At 43.5% G+C, this 23,949-nt stretch overlaps 1 protein-coding gene across 2 annotated transcripts in view; it reads right to left on the reverse strand.

Annotated features, from left to right (window-relative positions):
* hectd4 (HECT domain E3 ubiquitin protein ligase 4) overlaps positions 1–23,286 on the reverse strand; it is an 84,682-nt gene extending 61,396 nt beyond the window's left edge. For both annotated transcript variants that reach the window (XM_080766945.1, XM_080766944.1), the window contains exons 1-17: positions 23,156–23,286; positions 22,170–22,357; positions 15,797–16,359; positions 13,760–13,849; positions 13,171–13,298; positions 11,255–11,363; positions 9,726–9,864; positions 9,127–9,297; positions 8,080–8,272; positions 6,993–7,154; positions 5,582–5,695; positions 5,322–5,462; positions 3,063–3,298; positions 2,725–2,867; positions 1,861–1,931; positions 1,549–1,654; positions 427–547 (exon numbers count right to left, since the gene is read on the reverse strand). In XM_080766945.1, the coding sequence (XP_080623071.1) occupies positions 427–547; positions 1,549–1,654; positions 1,861–1,931; positions 2,725–2,867; positions 3,063–3,298; positions 5,322–5,462; positions 5,582–5,695; positions 6,993–7,154; positions 8,080–8,272; positions 9,127–9,297; positions 9,726–9,864; positions 11,255–11,363; positions 13,171–13,298; positions 13,760–13,849; positions 15,797–16,359; positions 22,170–22,357; positions 23,156–23,210 (2,730 nt within the window). In that variant the 5' untranslated portion in view covers positions 23,211–23,286. The remainder of the gene's footprint in view (positions 1–426; positions 548–1,548; positions 1,655–1,860; positions 1,932–2,724; positions 2,868–3,062; positions 3,299–5,321; positions 5,463–5,581; positions 5,696–6,992; positions 7,155–8,079; positions 8,273–9,126; positions 9,298–9,725; positions 9,865–11,254; positions 11,364–13,170; positions 13,299–13,759; positions 13,850–15,796; positions 16,360–22,169; positions 22,358–23,155) is intronic.
* Between the last annotated feature and the right edge of the window lie 663 nt (positions 23,287–23,949).

A 23,949-nucleotide genomic window follows, 5' to 3' on the forward strand; every position in this document is an offset into this window, starting at 1 on the left:
GCGTGATTTAAGAACGGAAGATTATGCCTCCCGGTTTGAAGGGTGGGAGGGGGAGGCGGGACTTTTCAGAGTAAAAACTGTCATATCTGCTGGCACTCTAGCGCCTTTATTTTGAAGAATTACCCGGCGAAAGATGTGTCTTAGGTTGTGTGGTTGTGTAGTGTGGTGAAAAAGGCCAATCTACGAGCTCACAACGCATTGCACTGTAAATGGTGGGGCGGCAGTGGCTCAGGGGTAGAGTGGCTGGATGGGAACCGTAAGGTTGCCAGTTCGAACCCGGGCTCCCCCAGAGTTAGTGTCGAAGTGTCCTTGAGCAACACACTGAACCCCTAATTGCTCCTAGTTTAAGGCCACTAGTTTAAGCGGTTCAAATGGATGACACAGAGAGAGAGGGGCGTTCACGGGACTGGGTCTGATAATACATACTGGGACGGTTGAGAGGAGCTTCTGGAAGTCGTCCCTGGCCACCGTCTGGCATTTGGTGATAAGGACGCACGACTCTCGCACGACCGTCTTCAGGATGTAGTGCAGCAGCTCGTCACTCAGTCTGCAACACACACACACACACACACACACACACACACACACACACACACACACAGGACGGCAGTGTCACAGCAGTCATGCTATCAGATCATAGGACCCAAATGTAATTCTGTTTTCCAGTGAGTGAATTAAGGCCAATTTGTACGCCATCGTGTCACATGACAGTTTCGACGACGACGAAGACAACAACATACAAGTATTTTCAACTGGAAGGAGAAATGTCAACGTGCACGTGATTACAAGTAGAATAAAATGTCACGAATGAAAAAACGGGCAAAACAGTGTGAAAGGAGGCCCCCACACTAGTGCCGTTTCCTAAACAATTAACACATTATGTAAAACTATGATGTTTTAGTAGTTCCTGCTGTACAACTCTACATACTGCCAACCAGCTGAATAAGTGAGAGTGAGGCTTTAACTTTTGTTTTTATAAAATATCCCAGACCACTAGGGTTTTTATGATAGATGCTTCCAAACATATTGCTGGGTTTGACCACTTCCAAAATATTCTCCAATCTTAGTCACTGAAAATACCGTAATATACTTTCGTTGTCTAACATCCATAGAAGACATGCTGGCTTCTCAGAAATCCATGGCAATCTCTGTGGCGAATGAGAGCTTAAACACTTAGTGCCACCTTGTGGACAAAAGTGGTAGCACTTGGGTGCCACCGAATCAGAGGCAGATCTTACTATGACGAAAGTCTTAAGCTACTAGCTTAAATGCTAGCGAGCTAAGGTGATGTCCATCCTTTCTCCGGAAACGTAATATCCGATTTGATCAACAGCGACGTAGTTTCAGAGCGATTCCAAAAATGGAAAACAGCGAGGCTTTCTTATATCGATATAAAACGCCTTAGAACGAGTATACTTGTCCTGAGCACCAAGCGTATTTATTTGATAGGATGAGTATCCTCGTCAAAAGCATCAAATGTGTTAATCCACAAACGTGTAAAAAGGGGGTGTGTGCCTTCAGAACAGGATGAGCTGCTGCACAGCTGACCTGTAATGGTCGTCTTCTTCACTCCCAAATCGATTCTTCTGCAGCTGGTCGGCCAGGTTGTTGAGGATGACGTCACGGAGCTGCGACAGACCGTTGTTCCTTTCACCTGACGAGCACACACAAATGCACACACACACACAAACGGTAAATGGTGCATTTATATAGCGCCTTTACGTGCAAGCTCACAATCCGTTGACGCCGACGTGTTGTACTTGTGACCTTGTACAGCGGCTATTTTTGCAATGTGTGTGATGCCTACCTACAGTAAAACCACCACATACAGTAGATACACACAGAGGCTGTGGAGCTCACCTTCCGTCAGAACCAGTTTCAGCAGTTTGTTGAGCTCCGCCTCCCCCTGATACAACGTATTCAGTCCAGAGCTGGAGGAATGGAAGAGGAAGGGAAGAGAAACAGACCATTTAAACAATGCCACAGGCCGTGGTTAGGCAGATCATCATAATTATTAAACAATGATTAAACCATGGACCTCAGGGATTCAATTAGGTAGGGCTGGGCAATATATTGATACTACATTGATATTGCCATATGAGACTACTGTATGTATTGTCTGGCCATTGTGGATATCATATTATCATGATGATATGTCTTTTCCTGGTTGTAAAGGCTGCTTTACGGTAAAGTGATCGGCAGTGGTTCCCCCAGACACTGTCGAAGTGTCCTTGAGCAAGACACTGAGCTCCTGATGTGCAGGTTGGTGCCTTGCATGGTTTCCTACGCCATTGGTGTATGAATGTGTGTGTAAATGGGTGAATGTAATGAAAAACCTATGTAAAGCGCTTTGGCTAAAAGCGCTATATAAATGCACCATCATTTAGCATTTTAACCTCACTCTGTAGCTGCAGTATTACCGGTATATATATGCATTTTTCAACTTATAGTAGTTATTATTACAGATTATAATATAATATATTATAATCATCTGTGCTTCCACAAAATATCTCTTTTTCTTATAGAAAACAAAACATTTTGCGAAAGCACCAATTTGCCATGCACACAATATCATCAAGACACCAATAGAAGTATGGTACATGATTTGCTCAAAAATATTGTGAATGTGTATATGCAACACTAGACAAGGCATTTAGCAGACACTCTGAATCCAGAGCGACTTACAGTAAGCACCAGAGGAAGAGGGGTGTGTTGATGTGTTACCTGATGGCCAGGCACACCTCTCCCTGGATCTCCTCTCCTATCTGATCCACTGGAGCCATGAGCAGCTGCCAGAGCAGCAGGCCCGCACGGCGCACGCTCTCCCGGTTCTGCTCCGACTGTGGGTTGAAGAACCTGAACACCACCTGGAGAGCAAGCACAACCAAAACCTGAACACCACCTGGAGAGCAAGCACAACAAAAACCTGAACACCACCTGGAGAACAAGCACAACAAAAGTGTAGCACCTAGATAGCATCTAGATAGAAAACCGTAGGTACTTAGGTAGACCATCCATCTCTTCCACCATACTGTACATCACATGCTCGCTCACAGACTGACCTGGAACACCACCAGGATGCAGCGGATGATGCACGTGTCTCCGTTGACCATGGCCTTCTCCATGATGTCACAGATGCTGCTGAAGTGCCGCACCTCGATGGGGTGCTGCTTGGCCAGCAGCGCTCCCAGCGGGAGGCTGCTGCTGCTGGCCGCCAGCAGGTTGAGCTGGTGGATGCACATGGCCCCGACATGGTGGAGCAGCTGGTTGATCACCTCCCCCGTGGCCACCGTCTCCTCTGTGGTATCAGAGGGCCAAAGGGACTCATGGTTAGAATGGTTTGGGGATTTTTGGGGTTTGTCTAAAACTTTAGGCCTGCTCCAGGTCTGCTCATGAGGGGTGCGGGACGTGTAACGTGAAGCCCACTACAATCCAGGTGCCGTCACCCGCGGGCGTGTGCACGAAACTTGCACGCTCGTGAAAATTTCACGGGACCGCGCCCGTGAAAATACGCTTGTGAAATTGCCCCTCAAGGCCATTCGTGTTTTTCCATACTTATTTTATTATTGGGTTATTCGTCAGGTGCAGGATTAAAACAGGTCAGAGTAAGTTGGCCTATTGTGTAATAAAAACTCAACAAAAGATACCATTTAAAAATAAATATTCAGTTACTGTTGGTAAAACTAGCATTTCTTCTTACCGTATATTAAAGATGTATTTTGTGAGGCGTTTTTGCTTTACTTTACAGTGACAGTGAAGAGACTCACATAGTATACTGTATGTACTAGTGAATGAACGTCGCAACCTTGACCTTTGACCACCTAATCAGTTCGTCCTTGAGCCCAAGTTGGGCCAAATGTCATGAAATGCCCTCGAGGCATTCCTGAGATATCACGTTCACAAGAATGGGACGGACATGAGATCATAGTGACCTTAAGTTTTGACCTTTGGTCACATATTTCTAATCAGTCTGAGATTGTCTTCATACTCTTACACTGATACATTAGTATTACAAGCATTAACAGTTTTACTCCATAAAACGCGTAACCCACATTTTAATCAAATATCCTACGCTGCAGAGATTGTTTTATTACCTTTAGAGCATCCGCTGAATTATTTGGGCTTTTGATCTGTGAAAATCCGGCGAAAAAAGGTTCCTCCGTTTGTTATGAACGATCGCACCACCCGCCATCTTGGTGCGCCGCAAGACCGCAGCACAATACCCTCCTCCATGAGGAATTGTACCCCGTTCATTTGCATTGGCCTCAATTTCCCAGAAGCCCTAGCAGCCCACAACATGTGTTGATTTCCGGTTTCGTCATCAAAACTAAACCATCTCGTCTCCAGCTCCGCAGCAAAGACAGAGTTTCTTTTTAATTATTACAATACGGCGGATTAAACACATAAAACAGAAGGTGGGAATGTCGTAGTAAGCACGCATCGTACCCTGGATTAAACAATTAGCGGCCGTCAAACTGTTAATATCACTCTAACAACAGACAATTAACCAGTGTAGGGAACCAGCTGGTAAAAGGTTAAAGGCCCAATATGTGCAAACAGCCCCATTCTCCTGCCCTAGACCTGCATTGTGTATGTCAATTTAAAACACTAACTCTGCTAGTATTGTTCCTGTCCTAGTATTGTTCCTCTCAGTTGCAGGAGCTGCGAGCAGCAGACATTATCGTCTCTGCCGGTGACACGGTACAAAAACTGTGTACGTATCTGCCGTTCAAAGTTCTATGATAGCGCAATAATTCTGCAGGCCTTGTGGGATGGATGTTTAGCCACATAAACCCTCTAGTCTTAGTGAAACCGACTTGACTTACCTCACCTGGAAACCAAATGAATCTGCCACAGCCACAGGGGAAAGAATCGCTGGGGAGCTTGGTCTGGCATTCCTCAGTGTGATGAATGACATTTTGTTTGGGGGGCCACTCAGAGCCCACTATTCAAAGTGAGACTTGTTTTTGCTGTGACGTTGGAATCTGTTTGTATTTTGTAACCCACTTGGAAATAAATCTTCCACACTGAAGTTCCAGACTAATATCTACAGTTAGGCAGTGATATTAGTGTGACCATGCCAGGCTACTTGGAACACTTTACTTTACCAGTCACGTTGCGACGCATTGTAGCAGGCTTGTAGAACTGCTGTTTTTTGGCTAATGTTCACCATAATATGGATGCTGAGATTCACATGATTAAGCTAACAAGTCGCCACCGCACTGTTTATGTTTTAAACAGCGCCTCTGCGTTTCATGCGAGTATCTCACACACACAAAACAATGATGATAGCGTGGAATTAGCTAAAGTGTACAACAAACCTTTGGGTTCTTTAATAACATGGCTGACGCCGAGCCTATGGCACACGTGATGGAACGCCTGGTTCCCGGGGTTGCACCACTGGTCCATGTAGTCACTGGAACAGGTCCACACCAGGTTGTTCAGAGCGTCGTAGCAGGCGCCTACAGACACAGCACAGACAGCTAAATGTCACTGACATCCTGTTGTAACGCCAGACTGCTTTGCTTTGAGAGTTGTGTTAAACATGAAAGCGAAACGTGGCACAAAACCGGTAGCTTACCGAGTCCTGCCACCTGGGCACCCCTGCCTAGAGAACTGCCAGGGGCGTCGATGAGGTCAGCGCGGCTGCTGAACTGACCGTCGGCCAGGTTGAACACCAGACTGGATGCGAGAACTATGAACAGGACGAACAAAAACATTAATTAATTCAGTAGGACATAAAGGCTGCACTAAACTTTTTAGCTCAAGACCCAAAAGAGAAATTAGACGTTTGCCTATAACTAGTGTAAATAGCTAGATCGGCAATTTTCACTAGATCTGAAACATTTGTTTTCTAATTTATGGAATTTCTTTGATTTGTCTTTTACTTCTTCATTAAATTACTGAAAAATAAATCATTGAATTTGTTTTCAATTCATGAAAATGTTTTAATAATAATAATAATTAAAAACAAAATGTAGGAATCAAAAGGACCCGTGAGCCACAAATGTGTCCCGACCAAGGCCCCAGTGAGGCTCTTCAACATGAAGCACTGGGCCCTAGTGGTAAGAGGAGGGACTACAGGCGGACCCGTGGATTAAACCCAGTGCAGCCAGGCTTTTAACATTGATCGCTCGGTTGCACTTCCGCATTTGACCACCAAAATTTGGTGGTCAAATGCGGAAGTAGACGTTCTGAGACGGTTCTTCCGGTGCTTCAAAACTTCACTGAGCAACTTAAAGGCGCAGTGAAATGAAAAATACGTTTTTCACACTTTTAGACCATATCCGTGGTCATCATATGGGCATACCTAACAATGGATGCCAAAAAAATGGGAAAATTCTCATTTCTGTGTGTTTTTATATCAAAGGTCCATAAAAACGATTGTATTATTTATTTATTAAAACGAAAACGTGCTGCGTGATGACGTGTAGAGATACACATCGATAAAAGCCAATAAAAATGAAGCTCACATGTTTAATTCCCCATGTCTGCGCATCCATGCAACACAGCTGCTTCTGATTACAGATTACTCCGTTTTTATTTCCATTCAAGATAACATTCAGACAGTGTATTACTCGGTTTCAACTTAATCATCACGCTAAAATATGTTTCTGAAAACATTATAGGGTAGAAATAAGCCACATAATAGTAAACTGGTTGTGCTGGGCGACTGTCTGATTTATAAACAAACAACACCACGCTGTTGCGCATAGCATTAGCCACCGTCCCTAGCTACCGTCCCATCGCCTGAAGGGATGCGACACTCTGATTGGTTCAGAAACTTCAGACCGGTGTTTCATGTGGAAACACCATTTTCATGTTGTTCACCATTTCCGTTTCACTGCGCCTTTAACTTCCACTGACATGAATATCGGGAGCGGAGCTTCGCGCCAGTTCAGTCTCTATCCTTCTTTATACTCTATGGTCCCAACCCATGCCGTGTTTGGGAACCACTACTGATGTAGTCCGTGTCAGAGCTGCTCTCTTACTTTTGAGGGAGGACAGACCGCTTGTGCCTCCGAACAGAGAGCGCGTAGCGGAGCTCCCAGACACACCGGGAGGCGAGGCCAGCATCACCAGAGAGGTGCCACACACGTACATGGGAGTCTTCCTCAACGTCTTCAGAGGGAGACCACAGCTGGTGTTGACAGCTGTATTAATGACACACAGCACAGCACATGCGTGACAAAGGTATTCCAAAAAAAACGAATACATGTTGGTGATTTGAGTGACCATTGACTAGGGTAAAGTATATTCAATTTTGAATTGCATCTTCCCTGAGACCGAAAATATACAGTTTAGAATAGGCTCTATGCACACAGAATTAACTCTCCACTCCACTTCTGGGCCCCTTCCCTACTTCGTTCACAGGTGTTACCGATGATACTAATTAACCCATTCTGACCGGGCACCCATTTTGGTGTTAGCATCATGTTATGCTTTACCTATTGAAAAATAGCAGATCTACAAGCTCATATCGCGCCACCGAGTGGCGCGCTACGAGCTTGTAGGTCTGCTATTTTTGAAAAAATCGAAGAGCGACTGACATTTTTTAGAATCTGATCTCAGGTCAGAATGGGTTAATCAGACCAGTGTGTGTCCCGTGGAAACCTCGTATGAATCTGATCTCAGGTCAGAATGGGTTAAGACTCTGTTCCATTTAATGTACGGAGGTTCTCAAACTTTTTTAAATTTCAAGGACCCCCCCATAAGTCTGCGATTGTACATTTGGTTCCATTTGTACACTGTCAGAGTTACACACCTGTGTGGGGCTATTTGGAACCCACTCAAGGACACTTTTTGAGATGCACTGGTGTAGCAGAGTGTTTCCATTGAGCCAACATTCATAATAACAGGACCCTGTACTGTTTAACCAGAATGGAACAGAGCCTTCATTAGTGTCATTGGTAAAACGTGTGAAGGAAGTAGGGAAAGGTCCTGGAAGTAGGAAGAGATATTCTGTTTGCATAGAGCCAATTGCACTTTCCACACAAAATATGGTTACATTTAACCCTATTCAATATTTTCAGGACTGTTATATAGTACAATATTAACACCACATATTGTATGAATTACCGGATTGCTCCTCCTTGACTGTGTTAGTAATAGCAGAGCCTGTGAGGGCGGCCAGCGTGGCTGAATGGGAGGCTCGGAAGCGAGACATGCGGCTCAGCAGAAGCTCATTCAAACACTTGGAGGACTCGCCTTCCTTCCGGGCGAGGATCACTCTCTCCTGCAAGATGTCTGCCACACACAGCCCTGTCTGGGTCTGGGAGAGAGGGGAGAGCTGTGAGAGATGAACCAAGATAACCAATAATAATCAATGTAATCGATTAGAAAACTAGAAAAAGTGCCCCTCGGGCCACAGGTCTCCACTAGGCCAGGTCAGGTTGTGACCTGATGGCGCTATAATAGGCCAATGTGAAAAGGGTGCAATTTGATGATTTGAGGCATTTTGTTCCAAAAATGTGTTTTGCAAAAATCCACCTGTTGGTAGCGCTATAACAGGCCAATGTGAAAAGGGTGGGATATATTCCTCAGCCTAGTAGGAAAGTGCGTGAAAGATTTCACGTAAATTGCACGCTGAGTTCATGATTTGAGGCTTTTTGTTCAAAACGGGCCAATCCTGGAAACTTTGAATGCCAATGTTAGCCAATTAGGATGGAATAGGAAATATCAGACAAATCACTGAGCTGCTCTCTTATTTTGAATGAGGACAGACCGCTTGTGCCTCCGAACAGAGAGGCCCTAAACCTGCCCTCTTCTGATTGGCCGGGCCAAAAAACTTGCCCTCTTATGATTGCCTGGGCCTTGTTACCCAGGCTGTTATTTCCGTTCAGATCGGTGAACCAATATGATCCAGTGCATTGCTCCTTGGCGCCACCCGCCCCTCTAGACCAGAAAACACGGTGGCTGGGCCATGCTAGTGTCATAGCTAAATCAGTGTCATACACATTCTGAAGAAAACCTGGAGACCGACATTCAGTAACTGGGTCTTATAAAAAAATATTACATAAGTATTACATAAAGTGAAAACCAAATCGAAAAAATGCCACGGACACATTCGTCCGTGTACGACTGTACGGACGCATGTTGATGACCTCAGCCCTGTGCGCTACTCACCGACAGGTGAAAGACATCCATAAAGACAGAGTGTCCTTTTTGGGTCTTCTCGTTGAGACTGGCGGGGGACCACACCCAGTACAGGTACGTCCCGTCTGAGCACAAGTGCAGAGTGGTCATGCTGCTGCCCACTGGGAAATGGTGCGCTGGCATGGGTACAATCTGGCACACCTGGAAAGGACACGTAAAAAGGCATTTAAAACCTTCAATTCACAGTGGCAAGAGATGGGAAATGGTAGTGAACGAGCGCACATGCAGCCAAGAGCCTTGGGGAGGATTCAAACCTGGCTTGGCTGTGCAAGGACTGAGGAATGGTATGCACTCTACCAGTGTTTTATTGGGATATTCTGATCATTTTTACGACATGCGTGGCTTTCTTCAAAGGTTAGTGAAAAACATCAGCGGGGAACGGAGTGTTAAAGATTAATTAATAACACAGTCAACGTGTTAAGTCTTTATTTCTGTACGGAAAGGCACTTACAGATGGGATATGTTATTGATACTGTGATTGAGCAGCAAGCCCAATGGACGTTATGCCTGATGCGCGACAATGACCCACGACCGAGTATAAATCAGCCTTTAGCAGACGGAGGTCATACCTGGAGGGTGAAGGGGTCGATGACCTGGCACAGCTGGTGAGGTTTGCCATCAAACGAGGCGGGGCGGTGGAGTAGACGACCACTGCTGAACACCACCCAACCGGGCTCCAGCTCCTCGTTTCGACAGTACACGAAACCCCTGAACAGACAAGAAGCAGCACATTGAATGACCTTTCCTCGTCGTAACCACATTCAACAAACAGCACGTGTTCTCTGAAGGCTGTTGGTTGAGATGGCGATCTTCAGAGTGCAGAGAAACCAGACACGTTGTTGTCCTTCAGGCACAGACACACACTGTTCCGCATGTGGTCTGCCACGAAACGACAAAGCATTTATATGTCAAGTAATGGCAAAGCACCTTCCTTATGAATAGAATCTTTGTGTCACATTTCGCATTCCTATTAGGTTACTTCCCACATATAACCTCTGCATCCTGCGTTCCTGCTTGTTCAGATCAATACAGTACGTGTGTGGCTACACATGGTTGCAGATGGTACATGTTGTCTCGTCAGACAATTTGTCAGACTACTGACAACATTAGCGACAATACAACAGCACAAGAGTTCTTTAAAAGTTCTATAGCAACCAGTTGACCCTGATGAAGGCCCATGCAGGCCGAAACGTGTCTTTTTAACCCTTGTTTTTTAATTCTAAATGAAATAAAAGATTTTTCTACCTCAACTGCACAGAGCTGCCTTGGATCCTCTTTAAAGTTCGCCACCTTCTTACCTCCTTCCACATTGATCTTTACTCAAAGGTATAGAACTTTTAAAGAACTCTTGTGCTGAAGTATTGAAACCCTATCCAAAGATCACCTGTCTGCAGTTTTCTACATAAATGACCCACGAAGTGCTTCTTCTTTTCTTTTTTCTGATATTAACGACAATACTGTTTGCCAAACAAGCATTTACTTACTACGTAGCGGGAGGCTGGTATTGGAAGAGAAAACCACTGTGCTGCATATTGTGCATGTAAGATGTTTGAGATGTTTAGTAATCCACATTTAGTGCCCATTCATTGTAAAACAATCATATAACTCACTTCATTGTGGGATGGAGGTGGTTGTGTTCTACAATAGGTGTTAGACCACAATCGTTCTTTTGTTTTAACGTAGCAAACATAAAATTAAAACATACACATTTGAATCAATTATAGTCTTGTATAGATGAGCCAGTAGAATAATTAACTTATTGAACTTTTGAGGGAAAAGGCCAAAGGTGGTTCACAATTTACATTTTCTCTTCCCAAATCAAACCTTTTTGAACAAAGACAACTAAAATCACGAGGGCCTTTGACTGAAAGAAAGCACTGCATATGACATGAAGTGACTACATGGCTCCCTGGGAAGGGGAGGACCAGAAAACCTGCCTCAAAGTGTGCATTTGTCTAATTCCACTCTACCTGTGGGGACATATGACGCTGACAGGTATAGTAACACAAGTACACACACACAAACACACACTTCTTTGGGTCTTCTCTGAGTGCTGCTGCAGAGATACAAGCAGTCAGGCGGCGTCGTGTCGTATTACCTCAGTGTTCCATGTAAACCAGAGCCCAGTTTGCTGAGTCCTCTCCCAAAGGAATTGGTGGTGTACAGATAGAGGCCGTCTGTAGCCAGACAGCGCCCCAGGTCTGTGTCTGCAAGACAACGGGGGAGAGAGAGGTGGAAAAGTGTTGATTTTGACTGTAGCTAAATTTTCATTTCGTTTTTTTAGTCAGGGGTGCCACAGAACTATATGTAAGTATTCTCAGTCATGAATGAATGCTAATGATTTGGCACTACTGTACATCAATCATGACTAGTAGTCAGGATATTTTAGGAAGAAAATTACTTTGTGGACAACATGCTGCTTTGATAAAAATATAAATAAACGAATAATGAATAAATGAATAATTAAATCAAATAATGAATTGCTTACTTGTATTCTGCAAATATCAACTGCACTAAATAAAACTGTAAATGCATAATTGCGCAGTTCGGCAGCACTAAAGACACTGATGTACGATTTGTGATATATATATTTTTTAATTAACCGTTTTCACGTTTTCCAATTCTAAAATACCTTGTGGATACCACCCTGATCGACTTGCAAAGCTCTCCAAGGTCAGCTGATCGATGGGAGAAAGAGAGCCACACTCCCCTCCCCTCCCTTGTTCTGTACCCTGAACCTCTCACTGTTGCAATGCTCACAGATTAAAGCAAAAAAAGTGAGTGGTGCTGTACTTTAACTGTACTTGTGCTGTGCTGTGCTGTGCTGTATAAGCCCTCCTCCCTGGCCTGTGTGTGTATGCGTCTGTGTCTGTCTGTGTGTGTGTGTGTGTGTGTGTGTGTGTGTGTGTTAGGTTATGCAACAGTAACACTTGGTGAACAAACGCTATAACGCTATTTTCATGCTCGGACACAGCCAGGGACACAGGGACAGACCCAGGGACACAGCCACACACATAGCTGTCTGTCTATGCACCACTCAAAAAAGTCCTAATCTGCAATAGGTGAAACAGTGTAAAAGGGCCACTGCACACCAACACTCAATTTATTTTCAATTAGTACAATATATGTAAATGTATGTTTTGGCATTATCGTTCTAATCTACTGTATATTCCTGCTGCTCTACATACAGCCAACCAGTTGAATAAATTGCAGATTGAGGCTTTAACCTTTAAGAGTAAGTAAGCCTTGTCAAGCCCTGAGGCCCATACGGAAGGAGCCTATCTCCTGTTTCTGTAGCATGAGGCAGCTTGATGTACAATTATACAATTATAAACTATATAAACGATGACAAGTTTAATCATACACTTCAATGCAGCCAGATAACATCAGTCAGTCTTTCTGACATTGCAAAACAAACAAAATAATTAAATTGTGGCATTAAAAATCCAGATATTTGAGTGAATCAATTTTTTTAATTACTATTATGATTATACCTGGTTACACTTGGTTGCGCACCGTGTCCTGTATGGAAAATAGCACATATGTGAGCTTGTAGCTTGTCATTTTAGGGGCGCAACACCACGCTTAGTGAAAGCCTAGAGTCAGCCAACAGAAAGACAAGGTGGCCTCTATGGGATCCAGATGAGCCGAGAACCTTAATCCACGAAAGCTACAGCCAGGCTAAATGAGCTCTGTGCAAGCATGGAAATGTGTTCTGCTGCTTCCTACTGGTGGCATTCCAGACAAAAGGAGGAAGCATAAATAATCGAAATGTGAATAAATAAATAATAACGGCGTTGCAATGTTATGAGTACAAGTAGGACAGGCCTTGTTAACTCTCTTTGCACCCAAAGGACAAGAAAGATAACCATCCACGACACATCGTCAATGCCCTGGCCTATCTTATACATCATCGTATGACACAAAAGTGTCACACAAAATTAGCGAAATGTTTTGTTTTTGGACATACAAGGTTTCCGAAGGAAGACGAACTTTCAAACGAGTGCTACCTACCTTTGTTCTCGGCCCCTCCAACAGAACTGTCAGGTGTGGGGAGCATGTCCTCGAAACCCCACGACACGCTGTGTTTGCCCCCCAAGAGGCAAGACGGAGAGCCTGGCCCGCCTTCCAGAACCAAGAGTCTAGAATGAAGAAACGTTACACATAACTATAGGGTGTGCAACAGCTAATCGATTTAATCCTTTATTAAAAAGGAATTCTAATTGATTATTTAATACAATAATCGATTAATAATCGATCCCTAACATTTTCAATAAACATAGATGATCTTTGATCTATAAGCTCACAACGCGCCACACGCCATGTTGTAAGCTTGTAGATCTGCAACGATTTAGCGCAACACCATTGTGTGAAGAAGGCATACAATAATGCTTAAGCGGTAAATCGACTTATTGATGTATAAAAATCAAATATAATAAAAAACACGCTTCCCAATTATTCGATTCATAGAAAAAGTAATCTATACAATCATCGCTAAGAAAACAGTCAATAGTTGCAGTCCTGCACATAAATAAACAGATAATGACTTGGGTACAGTAGTACTCATGTACAGTATGAGTAAAATAAGAGTAATCAGCCTCACCTGTAGAGCACATCGGCCACGGGGAGCTGGCCCAGGTCTGTCTGTTTCTGGAGCAGATGAACAGTGTGGATGAAGGTCTTCAGGGAACCCCTGCACAACAGCCAGACGTTAGTACAAGTAGGCCACAAAATGAACGGGAACTGATTTTTGGGGTTAAAACAAGTTAACCGGCTCAGTGGCTTATGTTTAGAGTGTTCTCCCTGAGACTGGGGTGGGGGGGTGGTCGGGGTTCAATCCCCGGCTGAGTCATAACAAAGACTATAAAAATGGTACCCAATGCCTCACGGCTTTGAAGTCGTCATCAAAGGTTGTATTGCGGTAAACTGACTCACGCTACGGACACAGGACATAGGCCTGACTTATCACATTATTTACTTTACTCTGACAGTAATCATTGAATCATGGGTTCATTGTAGCCTTGCGGCCTTGTAGTTGTTGATAATGCTAGTATGCCCACCAAAATGGAAAATGGTCAATATATATAGCTTTTATCCAAGGCGCTTTACATAGATTGTGCATTACATTCACCCATTCATGCACACACCGATGGCAGAGAAAACAATGCAACCTGCACATCGGGACACCAACTCTGGGGGGAGCCGGGGATCGAACTGAGAACCTCGCGATCCCATCTGGCCTCCCTACCGAGCCACTGCCGCCCACCAAATTAATGAATGTGTAAAGCCCATCGCACACCGTCTGCGGCGCGTTGCTGCGGACGGACGGAGCCGGTGTGCGATAGGTTCATTGAAAATAATGGAGGCGGCCGTGTCCCGGACGCAGCCGGTGTGTGGTGGGCTTCTGTTGTCCTATCTAAGTCTGAGTCATGTCCATTTGTAATTTTTACTTTGTAACATAATGGGTGTTTTTTGTTCGTTTCTTAAAATGTTGTTTGTTTTCTTGTAAAAACTCTCTCTTCCCCCTAAATAGACAAACAAACAGCAAGCAGATCAACAAGCTCACAAATAAAAAAAATTACAGTCTATGATCGTGACGGGCTGATGAATGGTGAAATGCTGCATTTAGAGGGGAACGGGGCCAGTGTGATACGGTAAGTTATTGGTGTGAGTCATATTCCACCATAAATAGAGAGGAGTGAGTCAGTCTTGGAAGGGGAATGTCCTCATCATACACTGACTGGGAAAACACATCAACTCGTGGTGCGGCACAACGCAAAGACAAAGAAACGCAAAATGGACATGGTCATTTTGTTGCATTTCACTCTCTGGACTGGATGCCTGACTGTCACATAGTGAAATGTACCACCTCAACGCCATCAGAGGGGGGGACAGCCGTAGACAGACAGAGCAGACGGTTTCATTTGCTACCCGCCGTTGGTATGGGCTGGATGCTTCCCTACAACAATGAGCTCCCTCCCGGCCTCTAAAGAGGCCACACACAAAGAGTGGAGGGTTCTGGGCTTGACACGTCTAGTACTGTTGTCACCAGCAGAAGCTGGAGAGCGTAGGCAGAAGCGTCAGATGAAAAAAACATTTTTGTTTTTTTCTCTAATGGCTAGAAGACAAACACGAAAATACAAGGCCCCTAGTGGAAGCGTTGTGTCAATCCATTTTGAATTATAAATGACCAAAACAACATCAACTCCGTCATTGTGGGTGATTGCAGTGCTGTATCTATCTACTAGCACTGGTGCAAACTCTTCCACAATGGCAGCTGCAAGAGAAACTGTAAACTGCAGTGATTTGTTCACATTCACAGAATGACACACATCAACACAGCTAAAATACTAAACTGGCAGAGATTTGTGGCATTGGACACCATCGTACGATTAAGTATAATATATCAAACTTTCCAGTTTTCTTAAGGTCTATGAACAATGAAGTTCAGCAGCCAATGTTTTTTGCGCAAATGTCTGAATTAAGCCTGACAGCGGTTGGCTGTTTGAAAAAAACTCAGAATGACAAGACTGAAGCTTAATTTGTTCTTAGCGAACAGAGTGGGACATGAATGAGAAACCTTAGAAAGTCACTAAAACCATCCGGCGTGTTTCCTGTTGCTACAGGCCTCTGGTCTCACCTGGCACAGGCGAGCGCTACGAGGGCAGCAGCGGCATTCTCTCTCTGCCTGTGAGCCTGGAGATTCAGTGCATGGTGAGCTTGCTCCAGCCCTCCTTGGTTCGTCTGCTGCTGGGCTCCGTCCTCCAGCCAGGAGCAGAGCAGGCCCTCCAGGCCGTTGAGGCAGTCGGCGGGCTCCTTGCTGAGGCTGAGCGGCTGGCAGTCCCGCAGGCAGGAGAGCAGCACCTCCGCCGTGACCCCGCAGAGCGCCGGGTCGTTGCGCGTCTGGGACTGCAGTAGGGGGAAGACCAGCAGCAGGCCCACACGGGAGGTGAAGGGCGCCTGCTCCGGCTGCTGCAGCAGTCCCTGGCGTTTGAGCAGAGCCAGGGCCTCTTCATCGGCACCGCCGACCCCTTCCCGTTCCTGCTGCTCCTCCAGGGCCAGCTGTCGCTGTGCCCCCCACAGGCCGCGCAGGGCATTGAGCCGGTACTCCAGCAGACGCGCGTATGCATTGCTCTGGTTGCCGCAGACAGCACGCAGACGCTCTGCGAGCTCTGCCGGGTTCTTGGTCTCAAACGTCAGTATCTAGCAGAGGGACAGACAGACAGACATTAACATTAGTCACAGCAGATGAGTAAAAAGAAACACCCGTAAAATACACTGTTGGCAAATATGTTTAAATGATGACGACACTGTTGAGTGCATTCGCTTCATAATGACTGTCAAGCATAGGTCTGGTCTGACTTCACACAAATCCAATTTGCAAATGTCAAGAGTGCAGACTCACTGAGAGATAGTATGAAGCTAAATCAAATGGGAGAGAGAAGCACCGGATTGGACTGTTTCAACTTCAACGATGGATTTGAGATGAAAAACAAAGAACTGAGTGAAGGTTCACCTCTGAAATATGAGTTTCATTCAAACTGCAACAGCTACTGTACAACAAAGTGGCCTTGGACAAAAATAGTTTTCCACTAGTATGCAAACTGTTGCGCATGCCCAATGTAGTACAATGTATTAGCCTTATTTATGCAGCAAACTGTGTTTACCAAATGATCACCCTGAAGTTCCGAATAATTGACATTTCTATAATTGAAAATGTCCTGTTTATTGATATAAAAGAATAAAAGTCAACCAGTAATCGTTTAAAAAACGATTACGATGATTACGATTACGACGATGACTTGAGAACTTGTGTGTACATCACATCACTGCTGCTGCATGACCAGTGCTGGGGAACGTTACTTTTTAAAGTTAAGTATTCCCGTTACGTCATAAAATTACCGCAATAAGGGGCGCCCACTGGCCTAGCTGTCCAGGTCCATAACACATATAGGGTCTGGCCTGACAGTGCGTTGCGTGTTCGAGTCCCGTTCACGACGACCTTTGCTGCATGTCTCTCTCTGTCTCTCCACTCTCCAGGCAGAAAAGCCAAGCCAAAAAAAAGGATTGCCGGTTAAAAAGTATTGGTGGGAATTATTTGTACTAACCTATCTGGAGAAAGAACAACATATGATTCATATGCACTTACACTTAGGCAGCGAGCATTTCAGATATTGATTACACTGCATGGCCCAAGAATCACAGGCTAGAAACAACATCCATCCATTATACCATTTAGCAGGCAGAATCTGTATTGATTCCATTTCAGAAATGCTACTAATGTTACGGTAACGCTCCTTAATTGGACACTGGGCCTTCTCCACCACCTCGCTCTGCACAAAGGCTGCAGCATGTGGATAAAAATAGTCCAAATCTCAACAGCCAATGGACTAACGATGATGACACTGGATGTCAAATAGGAATCTCCTATTTGGGTACAACACAGATATTGGCCACTATAAAGAGTGCGCAGGACTAATATGGTGGTCACTGGTTACAACACCAGTCTTCTTGAGTCCGAAGTTTGTTCACAAACTTAGATATGAGCTCTTTTTGAGAGAGAGAGAGAGAGAGAGAGAGAGAGAGAGAGAGAGAGAGAGAGAGAGCGAGAGAGAGGTAGTAAGTCAATAATAAACCAATTCTCTCATACTTTGACTTTGGAATATAGAATTCATATTCGGTTTCATTCAGCGTCATGTGTGTTTCAATTTACCAAGCTTTATTTTCCTGTTTTAAACAGAGCTATCTTTGTCCACTGACCCTCTTTCCTCACAGTCTACGCTGTAGTAATGATCCCATCCCCATTTCCATATTCCATATTTCAGCTCTAAACGCAGCTCCAATTTTTGTCCATTTTGATATACCAATTTTGTGTACAAAACTTAAAACAGGAAGGATCACTTTGGAGGATGCGTTAAATGGTCTCACATTCCAATTTCCAAATATAAAAACAAGTATGCAAGTGTATTCATCTAAAGACACACTATTCATAAACGTCACCATAACCATGAACCACACAACTGTAAAATACAGTATCTACGGCTAGCCTTGCCTTTGTTCAGACTGCAGCCTAATCTTATTTGTTTCTCTAACAAGATCTTTAAGACCAAGGGCCCTATCTTGCGCCACCCCTTAGTAGCCCTTACCCCATATCCCTTAACTTATTTGACTTTTTCTTTTACAATTTTGAAAAAAAGAAAATCATCGACACGTTGTGAACTTGTAGATTGGTGATTTGAACTATTTTAAAAGGTTTTTCAAAATAGTAAATAATTGCAAATACGTTTACGGATAAGGGGTATGGGGTAGCGCAACATTTAGCCCCAACTGTCCACAGTTGTGATGTCAATGAGTGATCAGATCAGATTTGTTTTCAGACACTGTCACATCCGTTCACTTCATCGGGCCAGTCCACATACATAGACTTTTTTCGGCAAATAGTGTCAAAGTCCTGAACTGGAGGTTTACGGAATGCACTGTAGTACAGTGCATTCCGTAAACCTCCGCTTCAGGACAGTCTATGAGCGTTTGTCACTATTTCGAGTTACACGAACCACGTGACCGGCGCCGTTTTCTGCTCCCTCATTGACGCTCTGCGTCCACCTAACTGTATTGGTTGCTGTGGAAATGACATTGCTAAGCAACACATGGTGAGCTTGTAATTCGGCTATTTTCGTCAAGCATCTGGAGTGTCCAGACTGAAACGCATCTTTATAAATCAGATTTGAATCGCATTTCAAACCACCTAGGAATGTTGATGTTGATTTGCCAAAAAAAAACAGTTCCCATGTGGTTTGGTTGGTGGATGGTTCAGAAAAAAAAGAAAAAGAAATCTGATTCCGATCTGGATAGGCCACAAATTGCATTTGGGCTACCAATCTGAACATAGCTCAACAGAGGTCAGCCTGATACTGAAGGTAAGTGAGTGGTGACAGTTATACCAGAGTAGTAGCAAATGTTTCAAAACTTTTCTCTACATATCCTTCAGTTCATTTAAACATCCATTGCATGGCACTGCTTCCAGGTCTCACGATTTCAAAACATCTCCGTATTGCTATTAAAATGGTGTAATGAGTTATGAATTAGGACTGTACGATGAATTAGAATATGTAATCTGTAACCTCTCGCTTGCTGACAACCTTAGTGCAGCTAAGGGGTGACATAAAGTTTAAACATAACAGAGAATAGCACTCTGCTGTACCTTGTGTGCTTCTTCAGCAACTCCATGGTACAGTGTGCTATGGAACTGTATAACTTTAGGTCAAAGTTCAAAGGCTATGCATGCGCTCACTCATACCTCACACTGCTGCTGAGCTTTGCATTGGGGCAAATGTTTATTTGCACAAATCATATATTTGGGTCTAGATGTGCAAATTGAAATATTTAAAAGGCCCGGGCCGCTAGCGTGGTGGTCCGGGCACCCTAGGCTGCAATGTCAGCGTGGCAGCATGTTGCGGGTTCGAGTCCCGATCCCGACGACCTTTGCTGTGTGTCACTTCCCATTTTCTGTCAGTCTACTGTCCTATCGATAAAGGCATAAAAGCAAAAGAAAGAGTTTAAAAATATATGTTAATTATAATAGATGAAAGTGGTATGGTATGTTCTCTTTCTGAACAATCTCCATTCCCCAAGAGAATAAATAGTTCTACATGGTTCTATAACACCATGCATTATTAGTAGAAAATGCACATCATGCTTCCGAACTGTCCCTCATGGTCAACACATCCAGTGAACACGAGGAACATCCTTCACAACAAGGTGTGGAACCAGATGTCATGCCATGTCTATTTTCCCAGCATAGTGCTGTGTGGACTTGCCATAGACTGCGACGCTCTATAGAGTAAAACAGTTATGCCCACAAATAGTAACATATTGTTGCAACATTAGTTGACATAGTATAGATAGATCCCTTGGTATATTTTAACCACGTGAACCCTAGCGTCTCTACTCTGGGCATGTCAAATTATAGACACACACACACACACACACACACACACACACACACACGTACCCCAAACACGTACTATTGCAAAATATGTGGGTTAGGATTAGGGTTATGTTTTTGTTTTCATGTTGTTGAAAAGCACATTACGGACTGCAGGCAAAATCATGTTCTCTGTAGGATTAGGATATGCATATGCATATGGCATTTGCAATTCTCATTTGAATCAGATCATGCTCAATTGAGTTTTACATTCATGCACATAAACTCCTCAGCAAAATTACGATCACAATATTTATTATCCCATCCTTTTTAACCTCTTCCATATCTTCTGATGTTGGGATTAACTTGACAGCAACAGAGTGGATGGCCTCTGTGCCATAATTGTACAATCGTAAGTGTACGTGCGTGCATGTGTGCGTGCATGTGTGCGTGCGTGCATTTATCCTAACAATGTGTAGCATGAAACAGAAAACAAGATGGTAGTCGATAAGAAGCTCTAAACTAAAGAGGTGGCGAGAGGTCCTCAGACATTCTCCAAATAGCTAACAGTTGTGTGACTCCAAATAGGAGAAGCCTCTGTGCTTACACACAGGCTAGCCAACTTAAGCCAAGGCAGCAATGCTGACAGGTATTCATAAGACTGTTGCTGTGTCCATGTCCATCAGCTTTCTTCATGTAAAGGACGGTACATAATATTGCTGCACAGTTATCAAAAAATCTATCGATCTAGATTCAGATTTCTAAATTTGAGCAAGAATCGTGCAGCACTAGTTGGCTATGTCCAATTCATTTTAGATACTCTTGTGTTTTTGTTCAAGAGATTCAAGCACTTTGATGTTGTCTGTTTAAAGCCACAGACACAGTAGTACTAGTTGGCTCTAGGTGTCACGTTTTGAACATAGTAATATAATGTAACAAATGTTCAGCCACTAGACTACGGACAATAAATATTTTCATGGAAAATAAATCATATTTGAGCAAGAATAGTGCAGCACTAGTATAGAACATTATGACACTACAAGGCCTGTGGAATGAATTATAAAGGACAAAGGTGACATTAGATTATGTGTAAAGAAGGCGTGATACACCAGATATTCATTCTTGTGTTAGGCAGCCAACCAGACATTGTATATATGACCACCAGAGATTGATACCAGGCTAAAGGCCATTGATTGGTATGGTATGGTCAGGTGCTAGGAGGATCAACGCTACACATCATGTAACAAGTAACGACTTAAGTTTCATACATTCTTTTCATTGGAGCAGCTGTCATGCAGCCTGGCTAATAAGCCAGACTAATATCACACAACACTGCCGGCAGGCAATTTCTTTTTGCCAAAGGCTGATTCGGTCAGCTAGCTGTCAAAGCCCTGGCCCAGCCAGACTGCTACAGTACTACCTACACTTATTTAAAGATTTTGATATGCTAATGCTATACATTTTACATAATTATGGATCATCCAATAGATTGATACCTGAGGGGGGGCGGGGGGTGCTAAAAAGTACATGGTACGGTATGTTTGCATTCAATAAAGCTTAGTTATACACACCAATCTGCAAAAGATATTGATAGGCTATATACAAAAATATTGCCTTTAGCTACGTAAAAAAATGAATAATCTATTCCGTACTTTTGTGATCCATACTTTCAGTATACGTAATTTAACCCACTTTCACGTGTTTATGTTCCAGCAATGATGATGACCACCCTTTATTTTGACACCCATGACAGGAAATGAATACAGAACAACAGTTGCTAGAGTGACAGTTGTAATGGTACTGTAGGCAGGGTTGGCAATGCATCAATACTCGCTATATCCTTATCACTGTCTGTCTGTCTGTCTGTCTGTCTGTCTGTCTGTCTGTCTGTCTGTCGCTGCATGTTGAAGTGACAAAAAAACTTGAAAACATCCATCATATTGTCATCATCAATCATATAGTGTCAGTGTGTGTGTGTGTGTGTGTGTGTGTGTGTGTGTGTGTGTGTGTGTGTGGGGGGGGTACCACCAGGACAGTGCAGTGTAGTGTAGTGCAGTGTGATGTGTTGTTGTCAACTTGTAACACCCACCTCCTGCTCGGTGTCTTGCTGCTCTGACACTCCTATTTCACTGGGCAGCTCGGCCAGATCTGTGACCCGAATTAGCCCGTCGTGGAGGAAGATCGTCTCCTCCTTGACGGAGAGCCACTGGGACGAATCCACGGCCCCGCCGCCGGAGCCCATCACTGCTCTCTCCTCCGCCGACGAAGAAGATGATGCTAAAGGGGTTGTACATTAAAATAAATGAAAAATAATAATAATAAAATAGAAAGTAAAATCTGGAAATAACGACAGGAATAACGCCCAACAAGCTAGCTAGCCTGTGCTGTGCTGGGCTAGCTACAATAACATATCTATCGGTCGCCCCGTCCACTTAAAGTGATGGTGTATGTGACTGTGTGTGTGTGTGTGTGTGTGTGTGTGTGTGTGTGTGTGTGTGTATGCGTGTGTGTGCGCGCGCGTGTGTGTGTATGTTGCTAACGCTACGGTTAGCTAACGCCTAGAATAAAGAAAGATACCAAGGTTAGACACTGACGTCACTAGCGGAAATACTTTCACTTCCAACTGGTGTTCTAAATCTGTCAAAAATAAATAAAGACAAAGAAGACATAAGAAGTAAATCTACCAAAAAAAAGATTTAATAAAAAAAAATAGCAACAAAGTGTTGCCTGATGAAATTAATGAACCATTTAATATAAATCTTAAATGGCAGATCTACAAGCTCACAAAGCACTCACATCATCGCACCATATGTGCGGTGACTGACTTCCATACGTGAGCTTGTGTATTTCGTCGTTTTTCTGCGACCCTAAGAATAATTATTGAATATAGTTTTTGTCAAGCAAAAAGGGCCTCGTGAAATTAATAAAAATGTTCACACACTTCCGATTGTTTGTGACGTCACTGTCTCCTCCTTGGAACCTTTATTCTAAAGGCTAGCGCTAACGTTCTACGGACCCAGAGTGGGCGTGACACACACTCTACATTTTAATAAATCCGTTATTTAAAGAACGCACCGTTTAAGAACGACTCATTTCCCCCTGATGAAGACAGGATGGCCACAAAACCCATTCACATGAAGAATGAAAAGTGGACAGCTGCCCGTTATCAGTCCAACCATGGAATTAATGGTTGGCTAAAAGATATACATGAGAACCTCCCAGTCAGTCAGTGTGCGACGCCATGTTTCCAAGGCCAAATGACTGGTGGTCCCAGAATGCACTGCGAGGCGAGCAGAAATGACCTACTCTAAGGAAATGACCTGTCGGTCAAAAATCAATACAAGTGATTATATCTGGTCATTCTAGTGATGGAAAAAAGTACTCAAAATGTTTTACTTGTAATAAAAAGTAGCAATACTGCAGTGTAGAATGACCCTGTTACAAGTACAATTCCATAATTAGAAATGTATTTGAGTTAAACAAACTAAAGTAAAGTGTTGATAGCAAAAGTGGAAGTACTCATTATGCAGAATGTCCCATTTCACAAGATTTCAAATGTATAAAAAATAATTTGGAAATAGCAGATCTTCAAGCTTAGCTCACAATATAGATCGGCTATTTTCAAATGGCCAAAATGTATAGGGCTGAAGTGGTTAATGTGTGTTTTGTAATAATAATCTAAGTGAAAGTAACTGAAGTTTTCAAATATAAGTGTAGTGGAGTAAAAGTACAAGTATATTTGTATCCTTCCTAGTGTGAAGTAGAAGTAGAAGTAAAAGTATGCATATTTGGAAATACAAAAAGTACAATAGGACTACCTCAAAACTGTACTTAAGTACAGTACAGAATACTTAGTTACTTTACAACAC

Source organism: Protomyctophum bolini (assembly GCF_963924005.1).
Source record: "Protomyctophum bolini genome assembly, chromosome: 6".
Taxonomy (NCBI): domain Eukaryota; kingdom Metazoa; phylum Chordata; class Actinopteri; order Myctophiformes; family Myctophidae; genus Protomyctophum; species Protomyctophum bolini.